General features: G+C 48.4%; 1 protein-coding gene across 1 annotated transcript in view; it reads right to left on the bottom strand.

The window, feature by feature from the left end:
• The window catches only part of LOC138381362 (maestro heat-like repeat family member 5), a 57,925-nt gene extending 37,883 nt beyond the window's left edge, over positions 1-20,042 (bottom strand). Inside the window, exons 1-7 of the mRNA XM_069465593.1 lie at positions 19,963-20,042; positions 12,472-12,653; positions 11,356-11,501; positions 10,616-10,744; positions 8,534-8,693; positions 6,184-6,236; positions 140-247 (exon numbers count right to left, since the gene is read on the bottom strand). Of these exons, the coding sequence (XP_069321694.1) occupies positions 140-247; positions 6,184-6,236; positions 8,534-8,693; positions 10,616-10,744; positions 11,356-11,501; positions 12,472-12,653; positions 19,963-20,042 (858 nt within the window). The remainder of the gene's footprint in view (positions 1-139; positions 248-6,183; positions 6,237-8,533; positions 8,694-10,615; positions 10,745-11,355; positions 11,502-12,471; positions 12,654-19,962) is intronic.
• Between the last annotated feature and the right edge of the window lie 1,124 nt (positions 20,043-21,166).

Here is a 21,166-nt window from a genome sequence, read left to right as displayed (position 1 = left end):
GCAGGGTGTGGCTTCAAGTCCCCTGCTTCTCTGGGGTGCACCAGCTCCTTTCCAGGGCCCTGTGCATGCTCTGGACAGAGTCCCCTGAGCCTGTGTGTGGGGCAGGCAGGGGCTGCCTCAGGAGAGACGGGGGTCCTACCTTTTCTGGGGGCAGCTCCTGTTGGGTCCGGCTGGGCTTGGTGAGTGCCCAGAGCAGCTCCTTGGCCCACATGTCTGTGTTCAGGAACGGGACCGACTTGACGGCTATCTGTTAGCAGAGGAGGGCGGGGTGGAGCTGGCCCTTCCTCCACCTGAGGGCAGGGGTCCACCCTGGCCTCTCCGAGCCCTCACTCCATCGCCCCCTCATCCCTTCCCTCTTCTGAGTCTCCAGGACCCAGCTCTCCTATTTGTTTGTTTGCTGTCAGGGACGGGGAACTCATTCCTCAAGATTTCCTCCCTGGAGATGTTCTAGGTGAGTCTGGAAAGCCCGGAGCCCGGGAGGCTGCAGAGTCCAGTCCTGACTGTGTCCCCAGCAGTGAGCAGGGGACAGACATAGCAAGTGCCCCTCTGCAGGTGGGCACCAGAAGGCAAGACTTTGGTTCATTCGCGGCTGTATCCCCAGCACCTGGCCCAGTGCTTGGCACATGGCAGATATCAATACTACATTGATTTTTTTCAATCAATGAATGAGAGACCAAATGAATGAATGAAATGTTCCTTCAAAATATAAGGTCCTGAGAGTTCTGTTCCTAACATCACATGATTTTATAATGATTATAAGATTTCTCTATTTCCAACATCCCCAGATGCCACGATTCAACAATGCCAAGATTTTTGATCCCAAAATGCTTTTGGGGTGGAGGACACCCCTCCTAAGTATGATCCCAAACCCCAAATCTTAAAAGAAAGGATTGATAAACGCGAAGATAAACATTTTAAAAAGTTTGTTCAGCAAAATTGCTATAAATTAAATGGAAAGATTTAGCAAAGTTTTGTTTCTTGCTGTCACCTCTTGCTGAGGGTTAACATCAGTGATAAATAAGGAATGCTTTATAAATCAATAAGACAAAGACAAACAATTTATTTTAAAATGATGAAAGGACACACGTGATGAGGATACTATAAACTTGAACTTGCTACTATTTAAGGAGTGGAAATTAAGGTTGTGCATCATTTTGGCCAAGATGGGCAAAAGGTAAAACACTGAATACCAGCAGGGAAGCAGCCTTTGGTGGGAGGATGACTGGATCTACATTTTTTTGAAGGTTTTCACAATATCAATTTAAAGGCAACATCGATATCAATTAAAGTTTAAAATATGCACACATTTCTGCAAGCAACTCCATTTCTAGAAATTTATCCTAAATAAATACTAAAAGTTTTCTGTGAGCACAAGGCATGCCTGATTGGGCGTAAGACCACCCTTTAGAGCACCCCCTCCCTGGCCTTGAGTCCTGGGCCCCTAAATGGAAATTGCTCCTCATTTATGGCAGAACCTAGGTGAGCTTGTCTGCCCGCCTCCTGGCCCATTCATAGGATGCTGGGGTGCAGCAGGACCTGGGCGGCCCCCCACCTGCAGCCCTAAAGGACCAGGAAGCCCCGAGTTTCCCCAGAAGTGCCAGGGACTCCTGTCCCCTCCCCCAAACCTCGCCTGTCCTCGTTCACTGCTGTATGCACCAGCACCCCAGCTCTTTGTCTGAAATCCAAATTCCCAAACTCAGAAAATTAAACATTTTTTCCCCACAGCTTTGCAGCAACATCATTGGCTGGCAAAAGCCGACCCAAGGTGACATGACACGATTTATGGGACTTAGTGTGAATACTTTTTGTATGTTTCTGTAGCAGAGATATAAACATAGTTGATTGTGCAGCTTCCCTAGACCCTGCTAAGGATGTTCATGGAATATATAGGGTGGGTACCGTATTGCTTTTAAAAAATCTAAACTATTCTGAATTTTGTAACACATCTCTTCCCCAAATTTTTAATTGTTTTAAATATTTTGAAAATTGAGGTGCACTTAACTATAGTGAAATGAACAGATCTTTACTGTGCAGCTCATGAATTTTAACAAATGTTAGACCCCTGCAATTCAGACCCCATCAAAATGTAGAGCAATTGCCACCACCCTGGGAAGCACTCTCATGCCCCTTCTTAGTTAATCTCCTTCACCACACAACTGTTTCGATTTATTTCGGTATAGATTAGTTTTGCCATTTCTGGAGTTGCATATGACTGGATTTATGAGGAATATGAGTTTGTCTGGTGTTTTTTCCCTCAGCGCAATGTGTTTGAGATTCATCCATGTTGTTGCATGTATCAGAAGTTCATCCTTGTTTTCTGTTTTAACTTTTATTATTTCTTTTGCTTGCTTTAGGTTTAACTTCCTCTTTCTCTGGTTTTCTGAGGTGGTCGCTTAGATGATTGATGTTAGATCTTTGGGGGAGGGCATGCGTTCCTGTGCTTGCCACGTGTCATTTCCAGTCTGAGGCTATGATGAATAAGGCTGCTATGAATACTTTTGCACATGTGTAGGTCATTTTGTGCATGTATGTTTGGACATCTCTTGGGGAAAATACCTAAACGTGGAATTGCTGGGTCATATGTTAGCTTTAGAAGAAAATGTCAATTTTCCAAAGAGGTTGCACCATTGAACCACCCCACCAGCAGCTTTCAGGCTGCTCCACGTCCTTGCCAACGTTTGGCGTTGTCATTTTTCATATGTGCTCTGTCAGTGGATATGCAGTGGTGGCTCATTGTGGTTTCAATAGATATTTCCCCGAGGACTAAAGATGTTGATCATTTTTGCTTTTGCTTATTGGTCTTCACTGTCTTCCTTTGTGACTATTTTGATCATTTTAAAAATTGAACTATTTGGTCTTTTTCTTACTGAGTTGTACAAGTTCTTTATTTATTTTGAATGCAGTGCCTTGTCAGATACATGTATTTTGGATACCTTCTCCACGTCTGCGGCTTTCTAATTTCATTTTCTAATGATATCAGTTGATGAGCAGATGCTTTAATTTTGACGAAATCCAACTCACCCATTTTTTTATGTTGATTGCTTTCTGAGTCCTAAGAAATACCTACCCTACGGTTCACAAGATTTTCTCCTGTGCTTTCTTCTAGATGCTTTTTAGTTTTAGCTTTTACATTTAGGACTTGGTTTCATCTCTAATTAATTTTTGTGAATGGTTTGCACTAGGCATTAAAGTTCATTTTTTTCTTATTTATATGCAAATTTTCCAGGACCATTTATTCAAAAGACTTTCCTTTCCCCATTGAATTACTTTGGCACCTTAAAAAAAATCAATTGACTGTATAAGTGTGGTTTTATATTGGATTTTCCATCCTGTTCCACTGCTTTATTTGTTTAACCTATGCCAACGCCTCACTGTCCTGTTTACTGTAGCCGTACCTGGAAATCAAGTAGTAGAATTCTTATAACTTTGTTCTTTTTCACAATTGCTTTGGCCATTCTAAGTTCTTTAAAATTTCTATATAAAATTTTAATCTATAGGTTATATTTCATTCTACTATAAAGTCTTCTGAGATTTTGATTGGCATTGCATTCAGTCTACAAATCAATTTTGGGAGAACTGACGTCTTACCATTATTGAATCTTCTTATTCACAAACATCTTATTGCCTCCATTTTTAAGGTTTTCTTTAATTTCTCTTTACAATGCTTGGTAAAGATACTACACATATTTTGTTACATTTATCTTTGCGTCTTCCATATCTTTATTGCTGTCATTTCTTAGAAAATTTTCATTTTCCAATTGTTTGTCACTAGTATATAGAAATTCAATTGAATTTTGTATATTGATCTTATATCGTGAGAGCTTGCTAAATTCAATTATTAGGTATTATTAGTGCTAGTATTTTTAAGATTCTGTAAGATTTTCTATGTATGCAGTCATATTGTCTGCAAAACAACTTTTACTTTTGTAGTTGCAATCTGCATGCCTTTTTTCTTCTCCTTTTTCTCACCTGATCGCATTGGCTAGAAGCATCAGTGCGGTGCTGACTGGCAGTGCAGAGATTGGACATCTCTGCCTGATTCCTGATCTCTGTGGCAGAGTGTTCAGCCTTTGATCACTGAGTGTGTTAGCTGTAGGGTTAGATGTGCTTCGTCAAGCTGAGGCCGTTTCCTCTTACTCCTAGTTTGTTGAGAGCCTTTATCATGAATAGGTTTGAATTGTGTCAAATGCTTTTTCTACATAATTTTTCATAAAAATGATCAAAAATATTTCTACTTTATTCTGTTATTGTGTTGAATTGCACTTACTGCTTTTCAGATGTTAAACTGACCTTGAGTCCCTGGGATAAACGCTACTTGATCAGGATGTATTATCCTTTTATTCAATTTGCTGATATTTTGTTTAAAAGATTTTTGAGTTTATCTTCATGAAAGATATTGGTCTTTAGTTTGCCTTTTTTTGGTAACATCTTTGGTTTTGTTATCAGAGTTGTGCCGGGCTCGTATATGATTTGGGAAGTGTTTCTTCCTCTTTTATTTTCTTAAAGGAATTTGTGTAGAATTGGCATTATTTCTTCCTTAACTTTTTTTTCATTTTTTGTTTTAGAGACAGGGTCTTGCTCTGGAGAGTGCGGTGGCCACAGCTCACTGCAGCCTCCAACTCCTGGGCTCGAGTGATCCTCCCACCTCAGGCTCCCAAGTAGCTGGGACTATAGGTGCATGCCACGCTTCCTTAAATTTTTGATAGAATTCATCAGTGAAGTGTCTGGACTCGGAGTCTAAAGGATTTGGAGTGTTATTCCTTATTCCTTTCTGAAGTTGGTATTTTGTGTTTTCTCTCTTCTTGATCAATCTAGGGAGGGGTTTATCAATTTGTTGAATTTTCAATGAACCTACTTTGATTTTATCCATTCTCTATTGTTTATCCTTTTTTTAAATTTTTTTGATTTCTGCTCTAGTTTTTGTTGTTTCCTTCCTTCTACTTACTTTGGGTTTAATTTCCTCTTTTTTGGGATAACCTCTTAAAATGAAGGTTTAGATAACTGATTTTATCTTTCTTCTTTTCTAATATAGGCATCAAAATTTCCTTCTCAGCATTGCTCTCTGTTGTATCCCACAAATTTTCGTGTGTTGTGTTTTCATTATCCTTCAGTTCAAAATATTTTCTAATTTTTCTTGTGATTTCTTTTTTGACCCATGGGTTATTTAGAAGTGTGACGTTTGATTTCCCAGCATTTGGAGTTTTTCCAGATATATCTAATATTGAACTCTAATTTGTGTTTTGGTCAGAGCATGTACTCTGTTCGGTTTCAGTCCTTTTAAATTTATTGAAACATGATATATGGCTCAGCATACGGTCTATCTTGGTGAATGTTCTATTTGCATTTTATTAGATCGATTTGGTTAATTGTACTGTTCCAGTTTTCTATATCTGCAGTAATTTTTTGTCTTAGTCTATCAATTACTTGTGTTGCTGTGGCTGCTGCTACCACGCTCCATTCGATTAGCCTGTTCTGCTGCTGCTCCTGCTACAGCCATTGGTACGTGATGACAGTAACTAACATGCAGCAAAGGCTTCCTGCGTGCCGAGCACCGTGCCAAACACTTCCCATGGGCTATTTCCTGCGATCTTCACAACCACCACTTGAGTGAAGTCCTTTCACCCCCCTTTGACAGGTGAGAAAACTAAGGTACAACGAGGCAAAGTAGGTCACCCCAGGGTGCACAGCTGCGATTGACTCAGACCCAGGTCTGCCGGGGCCCGGTGTCCCTTCTGTCCGCCAGGCAGGCCCTTCCCCTGGTGTGCGCAGAGATGGGCCTGCGCTGGCCCTGCTTCTTGGCCGTGGCATCCTCAGTCCACCCGACCTGCTTCCTTCCTCCCGGGGTCTCAGCCTGGGCCTCTGCATCCTCTCTGGTGCCCCGGTTGTAGGTCCAGCTCACAGTACAGAAGGGAAGGTCCCGTGTGTGCTGGACACCTGCTCTGTGCCAGGCCTCTAGAGACCCAGGTTCAAATCCCACCTGCCCCAGTGACCAGCCCTGCTGGCCAAGTCATGTCATGTCCCCAAGCTCATCTGTCTGCTCATCTGTCCCTCGCTTTCCCCCTCTCCCTCCCTCCCTGTTCTTTCCCTCCCTTCCTTCTCCCCTCCTCTCTCCCCACTGCAGCAGGTGCTGGTCCATGTTGGTTTGCTCCCCTCACCCCTGGCTGGTGGCTGGGCTCCCCCTACCTGGGCCAGCAGCGCTTCCCAGCTCGCCTTGTCTTCTTTGTTGAACAGCTCCTCTGGGGGCGAGAGGGGTGGGTTACGGGGGCAGGTCTGACGTCCACAGCCAGGGCTGGATCTCGGACCCCATCTCCCCACCTGCCCACCCGTAGACACACGGCTGGAGTCATCTCTCCACCTGCCCACCCGTAGACACACTGCCAGAGTCGGGCTGAAACTGTCCTGCCTCTGCCCGTCCCGCTCACGGGGGAAGTGAGCTCAAGGGATGTGAGCCCGGCTTGGGTGCGGGGTCCAGAACTGGACTGGAGTCGTGGCCCTGCTGCCCTTGCTGTGTGACCCTGGGTGGGCTATGTTCCCTCTCTGGGCCTGGGGCTCCCCAGTGGTGAGTGGAAGGGCCCCTCCAAACATGGCCCCTTGGGATACACTCGGGTCCCCTCAAGAGTTGGAAAATAAAGCTTAGGGCGGGACTGGAAAGCTTTTTGGGGGCTTTGGAACTCCCACCTCAGAGGGAGGGGGTGCTTTGAGGATGATCCTGGGGTCTCAGCGGTCATCCCAGGTGCAGAGGGACCTCTACCCAGCCTGCCCATATCAGGGCAGGGGGCTCAGAGCCAAGCCAAGCTGGGTCCTGCCTTGTCCCAGGCCTTAGAGTCCAGGCTCCCGAGCCCAGCCGGGGAGGCCTTGCCTGCCAGCCTGGGCCTCCCTGCAGATCACAGGACCTGCCACACCTGCTTCCTCCACTGCCCAGCCCCTTGCGGGCTGCTGACCAACTCTTCCTGAAGGGCCTTGGTGGAGCGAGCTTCCCTCCTCACATTGCTATGCATCCCTCCAGATGGGGCCTGTGCTGGCCACCTCCTCCAGGAAGCCCTCCCTGAAGGCCCCCAGGATAGCCAGTCACTCTCCTCTCTGGGCTCCCCAAGCTGCCCCCATGGCAGCCCAGCACCTCCCCGGCTGGGCAGTAGTAAGCACAGCAGCACATGCTTGTGAATGAATGAGTGAGTGAATGAAAGTTGGTGCTTGCCTCCCTCCCTGGACTATGAGCCCTTGTGGCTGAGGGCCTGGCACGTGGCAGGGACTCAGTCAGTGTTTGCTGTCCTGCACCAGCTGAGCCCTCACCCTCCTCTGTGTTCCCCCTCTCGGGTCCTCGGGGCCCCGACTGTCCGGTGCAGCCCTTCCCGCAGCTCCGAGGCAGCAGCTATTGTGAAGCAGGCTCCGGATGCTGCCGGCTGCCACGTGGCACTGGGTGTCCCTGCCTGTCACACCACCTCTCTGAGATGGGTCTCCTCATCGTCTGGGGGAGGAGTGCTGCCTGCCTTGTGTGGCTGAGGGACAGGACAGATGCAGCAGTGGCGCGTGGAGGTGCCCTGGGCCACCTCCCAGACCTTCCTAGGTCGTCTGGTTCTGTCCAGGCCCAGTTGTTGAACTACTGACAGCAAGTACATGAGCCATCAGACAGGGTGGCACCACTGGGCCTGGTGTGGCCCTTTCCTGGGAGGTCCCAAGAGTGCCCGGACGGCCAAGGGTGGTGGGCTGTGGGTGATAGGATGGCCTGGACAATAAACTGTCTAACAGGAAGAAAGAGGAACAAACCCACAGTACAGAATTGCCCCTTTGAAGAGAAAGATCACATCACACAACAGCCCCTTGTAAGAGTAACTGCCTGTGGCCTAACTCGTTGTTTCTAAGAGATTTTTTAACAGGCTTGAAGAGCCGTAAGCAGACAGCAGGGGTGGGAGCCCCACCTCAGCTCTTGCCAGAAGCACATTTCGAGGACTTTGATAACCGGCCTCACGGAGAAGAGAAAAAACATAATGAAAGAAACAGACACAGCTGTTTCACAGCTGTTTTTGCTGTCAGCTGGCAGCAATCACTTTTTTACTTTTTTCCCCCTTTACGGCCTAATAAAAACCCCAAATCTTTTATCCTTCCAGCTGGCACGTTCCCTTTCTTTTTTTGCTATATCCTGCTCTTTCTCTTTCCCTTCTCTCCTGAACTCCTGAGCTCAAGTGGTCCTCCTGCCTTGGCCTCCCAGAGTGCTAGGATTACAGGCATGAGCCACCCTCTCGGTCTCTTTCCCTTCTGTCTGTCTCTCTCTTTCTCTCTCTCAGAGAAGCTAAAATAAACCTTTTGCTTCTTTCTATCCTAATCTTTGTATGGAGAATTCTTTCTCGTCCCTCATCCTGAGTGCCCACCCTAATGGTGGGGTCCTCAGGGCAGCGGCCCATCACCAGCGGCTCAACCCTGCTTTGCCATCATACGGCTGACAGATCGGCAGCCCTGCCTGGGCTCTGGGCCTCAGCACCACCTCCTGGACCCCTCTCTGTGACGCACCCCATCCCCCCACCGAGAGCCGACTTACTGTCAGAGGACAGGACGCCCATCACGTAGAGCAGGCTGCGGTGTGGGAAGACGCCCGTCAGCAGCTCTGCCTCCAGATGCTGGGCCACGGCCCGCCACGAGTGCTTGCAGATGGCCACCAGCACGTTGCCGGCTGCGTCCTGGAATGCGTCTTCCAGCTCCTGGGCAGGGGCAGCAGGGACAGGGAGGAGAAAGTAAGAGCCAGCTTGTCCAGCGGGCCTGGCGGGTCCACAGGCTGGTCTGGCCCAATAGGCAGGGCAGTTATTAGCAACCCTTTTTTGACAGGAAACTGAGGCTGGGGGAGCCTGAGACATTCCTCATCCTCTTATGGTTCCAGAACATTCTTCCTCCTGCTTCTGAGCCTCTGCTCACACTGTGCCCCTGCCTGGAACCCCATTCCCACTCCCTGTTTGTCCAAATCTTAGGCCATTTTAGAGCCTCCACATTTTAGGCCTAGGCTCAGGGCACCCATCCTGAAGCTTCTAGTCAACACCCACCCCTCCGCTCTTCTGGAGCTCCCAACATCTCAGGACAGAGTCACATCTTTATGTCTGCAGCTTGGGCAGTGAATCGGGAAGGGTCCCTTGACTGGCGATAGGAGTCCAGGGTGGGGCAGATCCCAGGATTCCACTGAGCCCCAGCCCAGGGTGAGGGACGATTGTATGCTTTGCAGGTCTTGACCTGGTGGTGAAGTGACCACTGTCCCTGTGTCCTGCCAGCTTGCGGCACCTGCAGAAGTGCCTGCGCTGCCCTGGGGAGCTGCACTGGGCCGTGGCGAGCTTAGAAGCAGAAAACACAGAACAGCCCCGACCAGCTTCCTGCAGGCTCCTGCCCAGCCCGCCAGGGCCTCAGCCCAGCCTCACACGGCCCATGATGGGTCTCAGCCACCCCCAGCGAGGCTGAAGCCAGACCAGGACCCTGCGACTGTCCTGCAGCCCCCGCCCCCGGCTCTCTGTTATCACAGATCTGTAACCTGTACCAGATGCCACACGCTTGCTAATAAATATGCCCTATAGACACCACAATGGCAAGTTAAATAAATAAGCAAATAAATATAATTTAAAAAGAAAAAGAAATGAGGTGGATATGGCCCTTGTTCCCAGTTTCTCTCTGTCCTTCACACCTAGGGTGGCCTCACAGGCTTCTCTGGGGGAGCACAGGAGTCTGTCCACCTGCTCCACCATCTGGGCTCTGGGCCTCGGTCTCTTCGTCTGTGAATGGGTGCCATAGACACCTGTTTGGAGAGTGCATTAGCCACGTTTTCAGACTCTACTGGCTACTTGACATCTCTTATTCCTACTAACCTCTCCGTAAGGCTGCTGAGTCACAGGGCCAGATGGACGCCCAAAGTAGTTCACTTGCTCACAGGTGTGTGAAAGTCACATTGCAATTCCCCAGCCACGGACCCTGACCTGCCCGTGTCCCCTTAGCCCCCAGGTGACGTCTCCACTTAGTTACTTCCTGCCACCATAGTCCTGAAGGCACAGTCCAGATAGTTCCTGTCTGCTTCCTGATCCCTACAGGGGACAGGTTTTTGTGGTCCTGTATGGCGTGCTGTGCCTTTCGGTTGCAGCGTGAGTATTAAAAACCTTTCGAATGGCATTTGCCTATCCATGTCATCATTCATAAATTAAGACCTGGCACAATACAGAGGGTTAAATGGTGCCTAGTCACTCTTCAAGGGGTGCCAGGGCGTGGACCCACGGTGGGCCTTGGTGATTGCCACGTGGGTATTGAGTAGTCCACCCTGGGGCTGCCTTGGCCTAGTCGGTCTGAATAAAAGCCACCGGTCCCCAATCTCCTGGAGCTGCAACCAGTGGAGACTATGGGCCGGCCTGGGGGCGGCTGCCTGGACTGCATGCCTGGGGCAGGGCAGGGCTGTTCAAGTCCAAGCCTGTCAATCTCCTTTGGGCAGGAACCCAGATGGGGAGCCGGGGGCTGAGTCACAGCCCGGGAATGCGTTAGACTCGCAGCCGGCCATCCCGAGGCTGGGCACACCAGCATCACTTGGATCTTGGGGCAGCCGCCTACATTCCCAAAGCCCTTGCAGGACTGGCCTGTTTGCTGGGGAGGGAAGGCCCACCGTGGACTTGGTCATGTTCTCCAGGGCCAGCTTCATGAAGATTTTCTCCCAGCTCTCGTCCAGGACGTCACTGGATCTAATGACGATTTCCAGGGCCTGAAACAGCCGGAACTTGTGCCGGGTGGAGATCTGTGAATGGCAGAGGAGATGGAGGTGCAGGGCCAGGTTGGTCTGATCGTGCAGGAGATGACGGGGACTGGTGCGCGCGGAGGCCGAAGGGAAAGGGTCAGAGGTGGCTGCTTTTGGCCATTCCCCCAGGGACCATTTAGTGAATACCTACTATGTGCAGGTCCCAAACCAGGTGATACAGAGAGAGAGGAATAAAAATTTGTCCCTATCCTCAGGGCGCTGCCATAGCATTTAAAGACATTCCACCTTCAAAGTCAGGTCATTCATTCACTCATGCTTAGATCTTCCCCTCACTGTCCATTATCCTTCCCTCCATCCCGCCATCCGTCTCTGCCACTTAATGGTTCTGTGAATTTTGGCAAATCACTTCCTGTCCCTAAGCCTTCATTTCCTCATCTGCGAGGATCATAATATCGATCTCATTCCGAGGGTGGTCAACACATGTTGGTCTACTGTTCCTCCCGACACAGCCCATTTGATATATGAGGAAATTGAAACTTGCCCCAAATTATCTAGCTGTTCTATGTAGGATCAGGATTTGAGCCCACCTTGGGGTCCAACCCTCCCCTCTGCTCCCCGTGCTTGTACCCAGTGGCCCGCACAGCCCCCACCTCCGGGTTTTCTATGAAATAGTCGTGGATGGTCTCCAACATCAGGTTGGGGGACACGTGAGCCATGTTCTTGATCTTCTTGAAGACATACTTCAGGTGGAAGGGATCGGAACCACTCATGTCCCGGAGCATCTTGAAGCAGATGGCTGCGGGTGGCAAGAAGGGTGTAGGGTGGCTGGGCCATGGAGGGTCACATTGCAGCTGCAGGGTTGGGTAGGCAGGGAAGGCAGGTCTGGGAATGGGAAGGAGTGGTCTGAAGTGAGGACTGCACAACTGGACACATGGGAAGCCCCGGACCTCTTGACTGTCCAGCGAGCCCTTCTGGGGTGCGGATAGGGAGCAGGAGCGTGTGGAAGTCTGCATGTCCTCACTCACCCGCTCACATTCCGTCCGCTCACTGACCCAACTGCTTTTTCATCCATCCATTTATTCATTCACCCATCGTCCACCTATCTATGTGCCCATCTGCCCATACACCCACACATCCATTCATGTATCTGCCCCTCAACTCATTTATCCATCCACTTATTTGTCTATCTTGCCATTCATCTACTCACCCATCCAAACATCCATATATTCATAAATGTATCCATCTTTCCATCCATCCACTCATAAATTCATCCATCTACACACTATTAATCCATACATAAATTCATCCATCCATCCATCCTTCCATCCATTCATCTGTCTGTTCATCTATCCACCCATCTATTCATAAATTAATCCCGCCACCCCTCCATCCAGTTATCCAACATTCAGTGGTGTCTGGATGAGGGAAAAGCATTCCAGGGAGGAGGCCAGGCGTAAGCTGAGGTTCTGAGTGTGAGAGGGTGTGGGAGGAGAGGGAGGGTGGGGTATGAGATGGGGCATTTTTTGGCTTTGGAAGGTGCCCCAGGAGGCATGAAGAGGCCAAGGCAGGTGTGCTGGGCTCTCTGCTGAAAGCTTCAGCATGTCTACACCCCTTGACATCCTCAAAGTCCTGGAGATGGGATTCCTTCTACCTCTCATCCTCCAGGACTGCTTTGGGTGGAAGGACATGGTGGGAACTGCTGGAACCTGACTCCCTCTGGGAGCCACCCTGCCCCTTCCCTGAGTCCCGGGGCTGGTGAGCCTCACCTGAGTTGTAGGCTTCCTCCATGAACATCTTGTGCTCCTGGGGCACCAGTGCGGCCTGGCTGCTCTGCGACTTGTGGATCAAGATGGTGGTGGGGTGCAACTCTCTGTCCCTGCGGTCAGAGTCCTGAGGTCCCTTTGTGTAAGATGTGTCATTCATGGATGCGGAGACATGGGAGGAGATTCTGAAATGGAAAAGGGGTCCTGGGTGTGCACATCTGGGTGCATTTGTGTGCTCATGGTTCGATTGCAGGTGACACTGAGGGCAGCATGGGTTTGGATCAGGTCCAGCAACCTCCTTCCATTTGTCCACCCTTCCGGTCACTGGACTGGCTGAGCCCTGGGAGGGAGCTGTGGTCTGAGGCCTTGGGACACTGTGGGCTCGTGAGGTCTGGCTTCCCAGCAAGTGCCGTGGGACAGAGGTGCCTGTGGGACAGACGTGGCAGGGCTCAGGGTCTGGCACCGCAGCTCCAGCGCTCGCACTGACTTGGATGAGCCAGGCCCTCAGGACCACACACGAGGCTGCCTTGGCCACCCAGACATCCCTGAGGGGTCTCTGAGGGGAGGGCAGGTGCTGCGGGAGTGGGGGGCTGGGGCAGAGGCAAGGAGGGATGTAGGGCGCCTTCAAGCTGGTCTATGTCCCTCCCCCTTCCTCCTTCCCTCCTCCTACAGGAAGGATTCCCTCAGACTGTGGGGCTGTGGGGACATACGGGGCTGAAAGAGAAGGCGTCCTTCCTTTTGGGGGTGTGGCCTGAACCTGGCTTCCCAACTCCCATCAGCGTCCCCATGCAGGGGACTTCCTCTGCACCCACTTCCAGACCTTTCTGCTGGTTCACTCTCAGTTCCCACTTCCCAAGTACATACCATGGGCGGGACATGTTGTAGGTACCCGGGGAACACCCGTGAGGAAGAAAAACAACAGCCAACAAATTAGATAAGTGAATTCTGTGGTACGTTAGAAGGCAGTGCATCTCTCGATACCTTATGCATTCATTCGTCCCACCTTGTAAGAGGGCATGTCAGATCATGACACTAAGAAACCCCCCCGTGGGTCCCCCTTCCACTCAGAGTGGAACCCAACGTCCTGAAAATGACATGATGAGACACTGTTGCTTCCACTCAAGATGCAGTAACAAGGACCAAGTTCACCTCCCTGCCTTAGCTCCAAAATTGGGGAACATATACAGTGCCACGGTTCTCAGACACCAGGCAGCAGCAGCACAGGGCAGCGATCCCCAAGGGATGGAAAACCAACAATCCAAGCCCCAAACTGCCACGGGTAGCTTCCAGGAAAGTTTCTAGTTTGCAGCACAGGGAGACAGAACCCAAGAAAGCCCATTAGTCCCCCTGAGTTGAGGCAATGGAGGTGGAAGTTTGGGGAGGCCAAAGTGGCCAGAGTTTGCAGGGACAGGTCATAGGAGAGAGCTGCAGGTGGCGGGGACGGAGTGCTGGAGATTCGCAGAGGATCTCCCCACATCCCCAGGCTTCATCCCAGTTCAGTGTGTGTGGGAAAAGAACCAGAATACCCCAAAGGGTGCAGAAAGGACAATCTTTTTGGAGCTCATACAGGCCTAGGAAGAGTTTCTTTTTCACCAGCCAGAGCAGAAAACCTTGTAATGCACAGGGCATTGGGTAGAGTACTCTGGTGTTACTTCACTGATGCTTGTCCCTCCCTACCGAAGCTTTCAAAAGCAAGCCTCAAAAGGACCAAATTGTTTTCAAATAATTTAATTGTGTCCCAGAACAAAGCTCAAGAATATTAAAAAAGTATAGGAATATCCAGTACCCAATAAGGTAAAATTCACAATGGCTAGCATCCAGTCAAAATGTATCAGGCATGCAAAGAAGCAAGAAAATATGACTCACAATGAGGAGAAAATAAATTGATCTGAATCAACATAGAAATGACAACATTAGAAGACAAGGACATTAAAATGGCTGTTATGACTATACTCCATATGTTCAACATGGTAGAGTAAAACATAAGCATATTAAGGGGAGACACAGAAAATACAAAAAAGATAAAAAAATATGTTTTAGATTAAGAATACAGCAGATTAGACACTGTAGTAGCAAAGATTAGTGAACCTGAAGACACAGCAATAGAAACTATCCAAAAACACAAATAGGAAAAAGAGAAAAAGTGGAACAGAACATCAGTGAGCTGTGGGACAACTTCAGGTGGCATTATGTATGTGGAATTTGAGTCCCCAGAGGAGAAGGAAGGAGGAAAGAAAAAAGATTTGAAGAAATAATATCTGAACATTTTACAAATTCAATGAAAATTATAGATCTACAGATCCAGGAAACTCAATGAATTCCAAGCAAAAGAATCATGAAGAAAACTACACCAAGTCACATCAAATTAAAATTTTCCTAAACCAATCACCAAGAGCAAATCTTACAAAAAGCCAGGGAAAAAAGACACATGAAAGGAATAACAAAATGGGAGCATATTTCTTCTTGGAAACAATGCAAGCTGGAAGATAGTGGAGCAACACTTTAAAGCACCAAAAGAAAAACAAAGCAAAACAAAACAACAACCTGTCAAGCTAGAATTCTATACACCCCCCAAATCTTTAAAAACAGAGGGTGAAATAAAAACTTTTTTATACATACAACGGTTATAAGAATTTATCACCAGAAGATCTGCACTGCAAAAAATATTAGAGAAAGTCTTTCAGGCAGAAGCAAAATGATACCAGATGGAAACTACACAAAAGAATGAAGAACATTGGAAATGGTAAAAATGTAGGTAAATAGAAATCAACGAAACTAACAGGTGTTTTTTTGAAAAGATGAATACACTGATAAATCACTAGCAGGATGTATTAAGACAAAAAGAGAGAAGACACAATTTATTAACATCAAGAATGAGAGTGAGTACATCATTACAGGTACTACAGACATTAAAAAGATAATAAAGGAATAGTATTCATAACTTTATTAATAACTGTATTCAGCTTAGATGAAATGGACAAATTCCTTAAAGTCATAAAATACCAAAGCTCACTTGAGAATTAAATAACAAGAATTGCCATATATCTATTGTAAAAATTGAATCTGTAGTTGAAAACACTCCCCCAAGGAAAACTTTAGGCCCAGATGATTTCACTCTTGAATTCTACAAAGCATTTAAGGAAGAAATAATACCAACACTACAAAACTCTTCCAGAAAATTGAAGAGGAGGAAACACTTCTCAACCAATTCCATGAATCAAGCATTACCCTGGCACCAAAACCAGATAAAAATATTGTAAATAAAGAAAACTACAGCTTAATATCTTCCATGAGCAGACACAAACTTTCTTAACAAAGTAATCCAAGATATATAGAAATACTCATCCATGATCTTTAAGTGGGGCTTATCCTGGGAATGCAAGACTGGTTGGACATTTGAAAATCAATCAATGTAATTCATCATATTGACAGACTAAGGAAGAAAATCATATAATTATCTCAATAGTTGCAGAGAAAGCATTTGGCAAACTCAAACATCTATTCACAATAAAAACAGGGATTAAGGAATCTTCCTTAACTCAATAAAGAGCATCTGTGAGAATTGTATAGCTAATATATCATACTTGCTAGTGGAAGACTGGATGTTTTCTTCCTCATGATTGGGAAAGAAACAAGGATGTATGTTATTAACACTCTTATTCAACATTATATTGTGGGCTTAGTCTAGGCAAAAAGTCAAGAAAAAGAAATAAAAGGCATACAGGTTGGAAAGAAAGAAACAAATTGTTTCTATTTGTAGAAGACATTATTATCCAAGTAGAAAATTCCAAAGAAGCTACACAAAAACTTACTAGAACTAAAAAGTGAGTTCAGCAAATTTGCAAATTATAAGGTCAGTATATAAAAATAATCATACTTCTATATACTGGCAATGAATAATTGGAAATTGAAATAAAAAATGTATCATTTACATTAGCTAAAGATCATGAGTTATTTAAGTATAAGTCTAACAAATAATTGTAAGGCCTATATACTGTAAACTACAAAATATTTATGAAAGAAATCAAGAAGACTTTAGTAAGTAGAGAGATATACCATGTTCATGGTTTGGAAGACTCAATATTGTTAAGATGTTAATTTCTCTAAGTTTATCTAAATATTCAATGCAATTCCAATCAAATTTCTGGCAGAATTTTTTGTAGTAACCTACAAGCTGTTTCTAAAATTTATTTGGAGGGTAAAGGAACTAGGATGGCCAAAATGATTTTGAAGAACAAAATTGGAGGACTGCTTTCAAGACCACTACCAATTTCAAGACTTACTATAAAGCTAAGCAATCAAGACAATGTGATACTGATGAAAACACAGATATATAAATATATGGAGCAGAACAGAGACTCCAGAAAAAGACCCACACATTTGAGGCCAATTGATGTTTGATAATGGTGTGAAAGCAATTCAATTGAAAAATCATTCAATGAATGGTGCTATAATAGTTGAATAAACACATGCAACAAATAGCCCCCAATCTATACCTCACACCATATACAAAAATTTACTCAAAATAGATCATAAACCTAAAGGTAAAACCTAAACTTCTAAAACTTCTAGAAGAAAATATTGGGGAAATCTTTATGACCTTGGGTTAAAGATTTATTAGATGTGACACCAAAAGCACTATCCATAAAATAAAAAAATGATAAATTTGATTTCACAAAAATTAAAAACTTCTGGTTTTTGAAATATGTGTGAAGGTTGTTGGAATCAAAATGGGTCATGTGTTAAAAATCTGAAAAATGGGGCTGAGAAAGGCCATAAAAGGAGGGTTCTGATGCATGATGCCTAATGACAAGAAGTATCACAAAAGACTGCAAAAACCACAGCCTTCTACAAAGGCCATTGCAACCTTACACACAAAAAATACTTCTGTAGGGACATCTGCTCAGCAACTGCATATTCAGCCTTAGACTGATGTCATCCTTGTTATTGATCATTGTAGCTAAGATTATTGTTTCAAAACAATTCATGTAATCATCTTCATTTTGCCTTTAAAAACTTCCTCTTACCCCAACATCCTTGAATACACACATAGTTTACTATACGCACACATATTCCCATTGTAATGGCCGTTCATGAATAAATACCATTTTTTAAAGAAAGTCTCCCGCTGTCTTGTATTTAGGTTGACAGATATCTATAAATAGTGAAAAGATAAGCTGCAGACTTCAAGGAAGTTTTGCAAATCACATATCTGATAAAGGACTATATCTAGAATATATAAAGGACTCTCAAAACAAAACAAAACAAAAGCACAAACAACCTAACAAAACACAGGCAAAAGATTTGAACAATCCACCAAGGAAATGAACAGGTGGCAAATAAGCACACACAAAGTGCCCAGTGTTATTCCTCATGAGGGAAACAATGAAAACCACCGTGGGATATGAATGTGCATCTACTAGGGTGGCTAAAATCAGAAACACTAAAAACCCCAGGTGCTCTCTTTTCCCACCATGTGAGGACACAGCAAGAAGGTAGCTGTCAGCAAGCCAGGAAGAGAGCCCTCACCAGAAACTGATTTGCTGGCGTCTTGATCTTGAACTTCCCAGCCTCTAGAACTATGAGAAATAAGTGTCTGTTGCTTAAGCTACGCAGTCTGTGGTATTTTGTTATGACAGCCCATGCAGACTCATATAGTTCCTGAGCCTTACACAGTGCCCAGAGTAGAATCACTTCTTCCTGCCTTTGTTCACTTGGTATTTATTAAGTGCCGACTATGTGCCAGGCACTGTTTTAGGGCCAGGGGGCTTGTTAGTTAACAAAATATACAAAAATCCCTTCTTCTGTGGGACTCACATATTGGGAAGGGGGAGAGACAAGGAAGCCCTAGACTGTCAGCTGGGGCCACAAGGTGGAGAAGTCAAGCAGGGACGGGGTCCTCTACACCACACCCCAGCCATGGATAGGTGGCATTCCAAAAGGCCACACAGCCACACCTCAACAGGTTAGGACATTGTCAACCATGTCCCACAATCCCAGGTCAGCTCAGCCCCACCAGGGACTCCCCCTGGTCAGTAAGGCCTGGCCAAGGACATGCCATTTGGGTAAAGCCATCCCAATAGGTTCCAGTGTGTGTCTGTTGGATGATTGAATAAATGAATGAGAGATGAATGAATGAAGGCATCCTGAGAATAGTGTAGCTCATCCCAGCTGAACACAGGTTCCTGCGGACAGGGATAGAACCTTGATTTTCATTGGCCTCACCTGTGCCTGCCTGCCCCCCCCCCCCCCCCCCCGCCTCATCATCACCTCCCACCATTGACGATGAGGATGGGGACAGGCTAGGACCTGCCCCTGACTCCAGAGCCTGAGTCCTGGAGGCCATGTTTTCTGAGATCTCTTGGGGTCTCAGGGCCAGGGCAGCTCTGGGGAGGCCCTCGAGTCTTGCTCTCTTGGCCTCTGCAAAGTCAACGCAAACTTTACCTCTTCTGGGAGTCTCTCCCTGCGGCCTCTCAGAAAACCAGCTACTTCCCTACTCCGGGAAAGCCCGGCCTTCCAGCCCGAGCCTGGCAGGTGCTGACTCTGCCGGCTCCCTTGCTGGCCGGAGCCGGAGCCTGCTCTGCCTTGGGCACGGCGAGGGTCAGGGCGAGGGCCACAGGCACCAGCGAGGCTCCTACCTCGCCCACCCAAACCCATGTCACAGCCCCTGTGGCCTCCAGAGTCAAATGTATTTTTAAAAATAGAAAAACGATGCGAACACACGATCAGCAAACATCTGCGGCGGGAAGTGCTTTCTCGGCTTAGAACCACCACAAGCTGTGACAGGGGAGACAGGCCTGACAACACTCGGAGGGATGACAGTGCAACAGGCCCAAAATAGCAGAGTTCACAGGCAGGTACCAAGATGCTCCTGCAACAGCCCGAGGTGACAGGGATCACGACCGGGAATCCCCGGCTCCGGGTCCCCCACGGAAGGGGAGCCCCCTGGGCTGGGGGTCAGAGGCCAGGCCCGCCTCTGACCGCCTGTCAGACACAGGAAGGTGGAGCTGCCGTTTGTGTCTGCCGGGTCTCTGGGGACACTGGTGGTCCCCAGGGCCCTGGAAGGTTGTAGAGGAACCTTCCTTTAGTCACGTTCCCTTAAGTCTCTGCAGGAACACTGGGTGTCGTCTCATGTCCGTCCTGCCGAGGAGAGCTGAGGCTCTGAGAAGCAGGTGGACAGTCCGTCCGTCCGTCCGTCCACGCGCTGGTTCGCAGCAGGTGTGCGGGCGCCCCTGGTCCTCACCGCCCGCGCTCCACCTCCCGGCTCCGCGCCACCGAGCAAGGGCTGCCGCGTGGTGAGGCCCACCCCAGAGCCCTCCAAGGCGGCTCCTGGAGGCGGGACCCCTCCCTCCTCCACACAGGGCCTGGGGGCTCAGCCCAGACGCCCCTCAGAGGGTCCCTTGCTGCGCTGAAGAGAGATGGGGGACCAGGCCTCTGTGGGGAGAAGACGGGGTCCCCCAGGCGCTGCTGTGTTCCCTGCAAGGCTGAGCTGACCTGGGGTTGTAGGACAGGGCTGGCGACGTCCTGCCCGCCGAGGAGCGGCTGTGTGGCCTTTCAGGATGCTGTCTGTCCATGGCTGGGGTGCGGTGTGGAGGCCCCACAGGCCCCACCGACAGCTCTGGCCTCACGCCGTGGACCAGCCCTATCTCTGGACACTGCCCCTCCCCCGCTGTGGCCGGCCCTGACCTCACCCTGAGGTCACAATGGTTCCAGTGCCCACAGCAGCCTTTCCAGGGACAGTGTCTGTGTTCTGGGGACGGTATGTGTCTGTGTGTGTCTGTGTCTGTGCATGCATGTGCGATCTTTTGTCCTCCATGAGGCCTTGGGCCTGTCCCTCCTTCTCTGAGCCTGTTGTCTCCCATGAGATCTGTGGGTCCAGCTTGGGCCGTTTGTTTGATGGACGCAGGTCCCTGTGCTGATGGCAGGGCCCAGGGGCTGGGGCTGTGACTTCCCTCCTGGCCTGGGTCTGAGCACCTGTGATGTGCTGGGCTCTCCTCTGGGTGTTGCTGCGGATGTCTCTGGGGCCCTCTCTGGCCACAAGAACGGGAGCAGGTATGGCCTTTGGGGCAGCACGTGGGGCCGGGCAGGCTGCCTGGAACGCAGTCCAGTCCTCCTCTACCGACCTGGTGCAAGTGACTCACCCCTCTGCGCCTCAGTTTCCCCACCTGTGAAATGGGAGCATTGCTGCCCCAACTCCTGGGCTGCTCTGTGGGTTAGTGAGAGGACAGGGGTGAGGCCCCGGCACAGTGCCTGGCAGGCCAGGGTGTTGTCGTGATTTCAGTGCCAGAATCGTGGGCAAACTGCGTGGCCTCTGCCCCAGCCCAGAGGTGTCTCTGCAAAGTGATGACAGCAAGATGTCATCACTGGCTGATGGTGCCAAGCGTCTGGAGATGCAGCCTCAGTGCTCAGACTTGGGGTGCCCTGGGACTCATCCCCTGCCCCGCAGTGCAGGAGGCTCAATAGGAAGCCAGAGCAGCAGAGGTGGGGGGGGCAGGTCAGGGGCTGTCAGGCAAGGACCAGGAAGGGGTCGGTATGCACAGGCAGCAGGGGGCACAGGTGTGGCCATCTGTTTTTGCAGAGTAAATGACAGCTGTGCCAGCAGGTGGGGTGGGGTGGGTTCCATGAGGATGGGAGGCAGGGAAAAGCCTGACCCCAGAAATGGAGATCATAGGATCCCATGTGTCTCTGGGTCCCGGCT

The sequence above is a fragment of the Eulemur rufifrons genome, chromosome 3, assembly GCF_041146395.1.
Source record: "Eulemur rufifrons isolate Redbay chromosome 3, OSU_ERuf_1, whole genome shotgun sequence".
NCBI classification, from domain to species: domain Eukaryota; kingdom Metazoa; phylum Chordata; class Mammalia; order Primates; family Lemuridae; genus Eulemur; species Eulemur rufifrons.
This window is presented reverse-complemented; position numbering and strand designations above follow the sequence as displayed.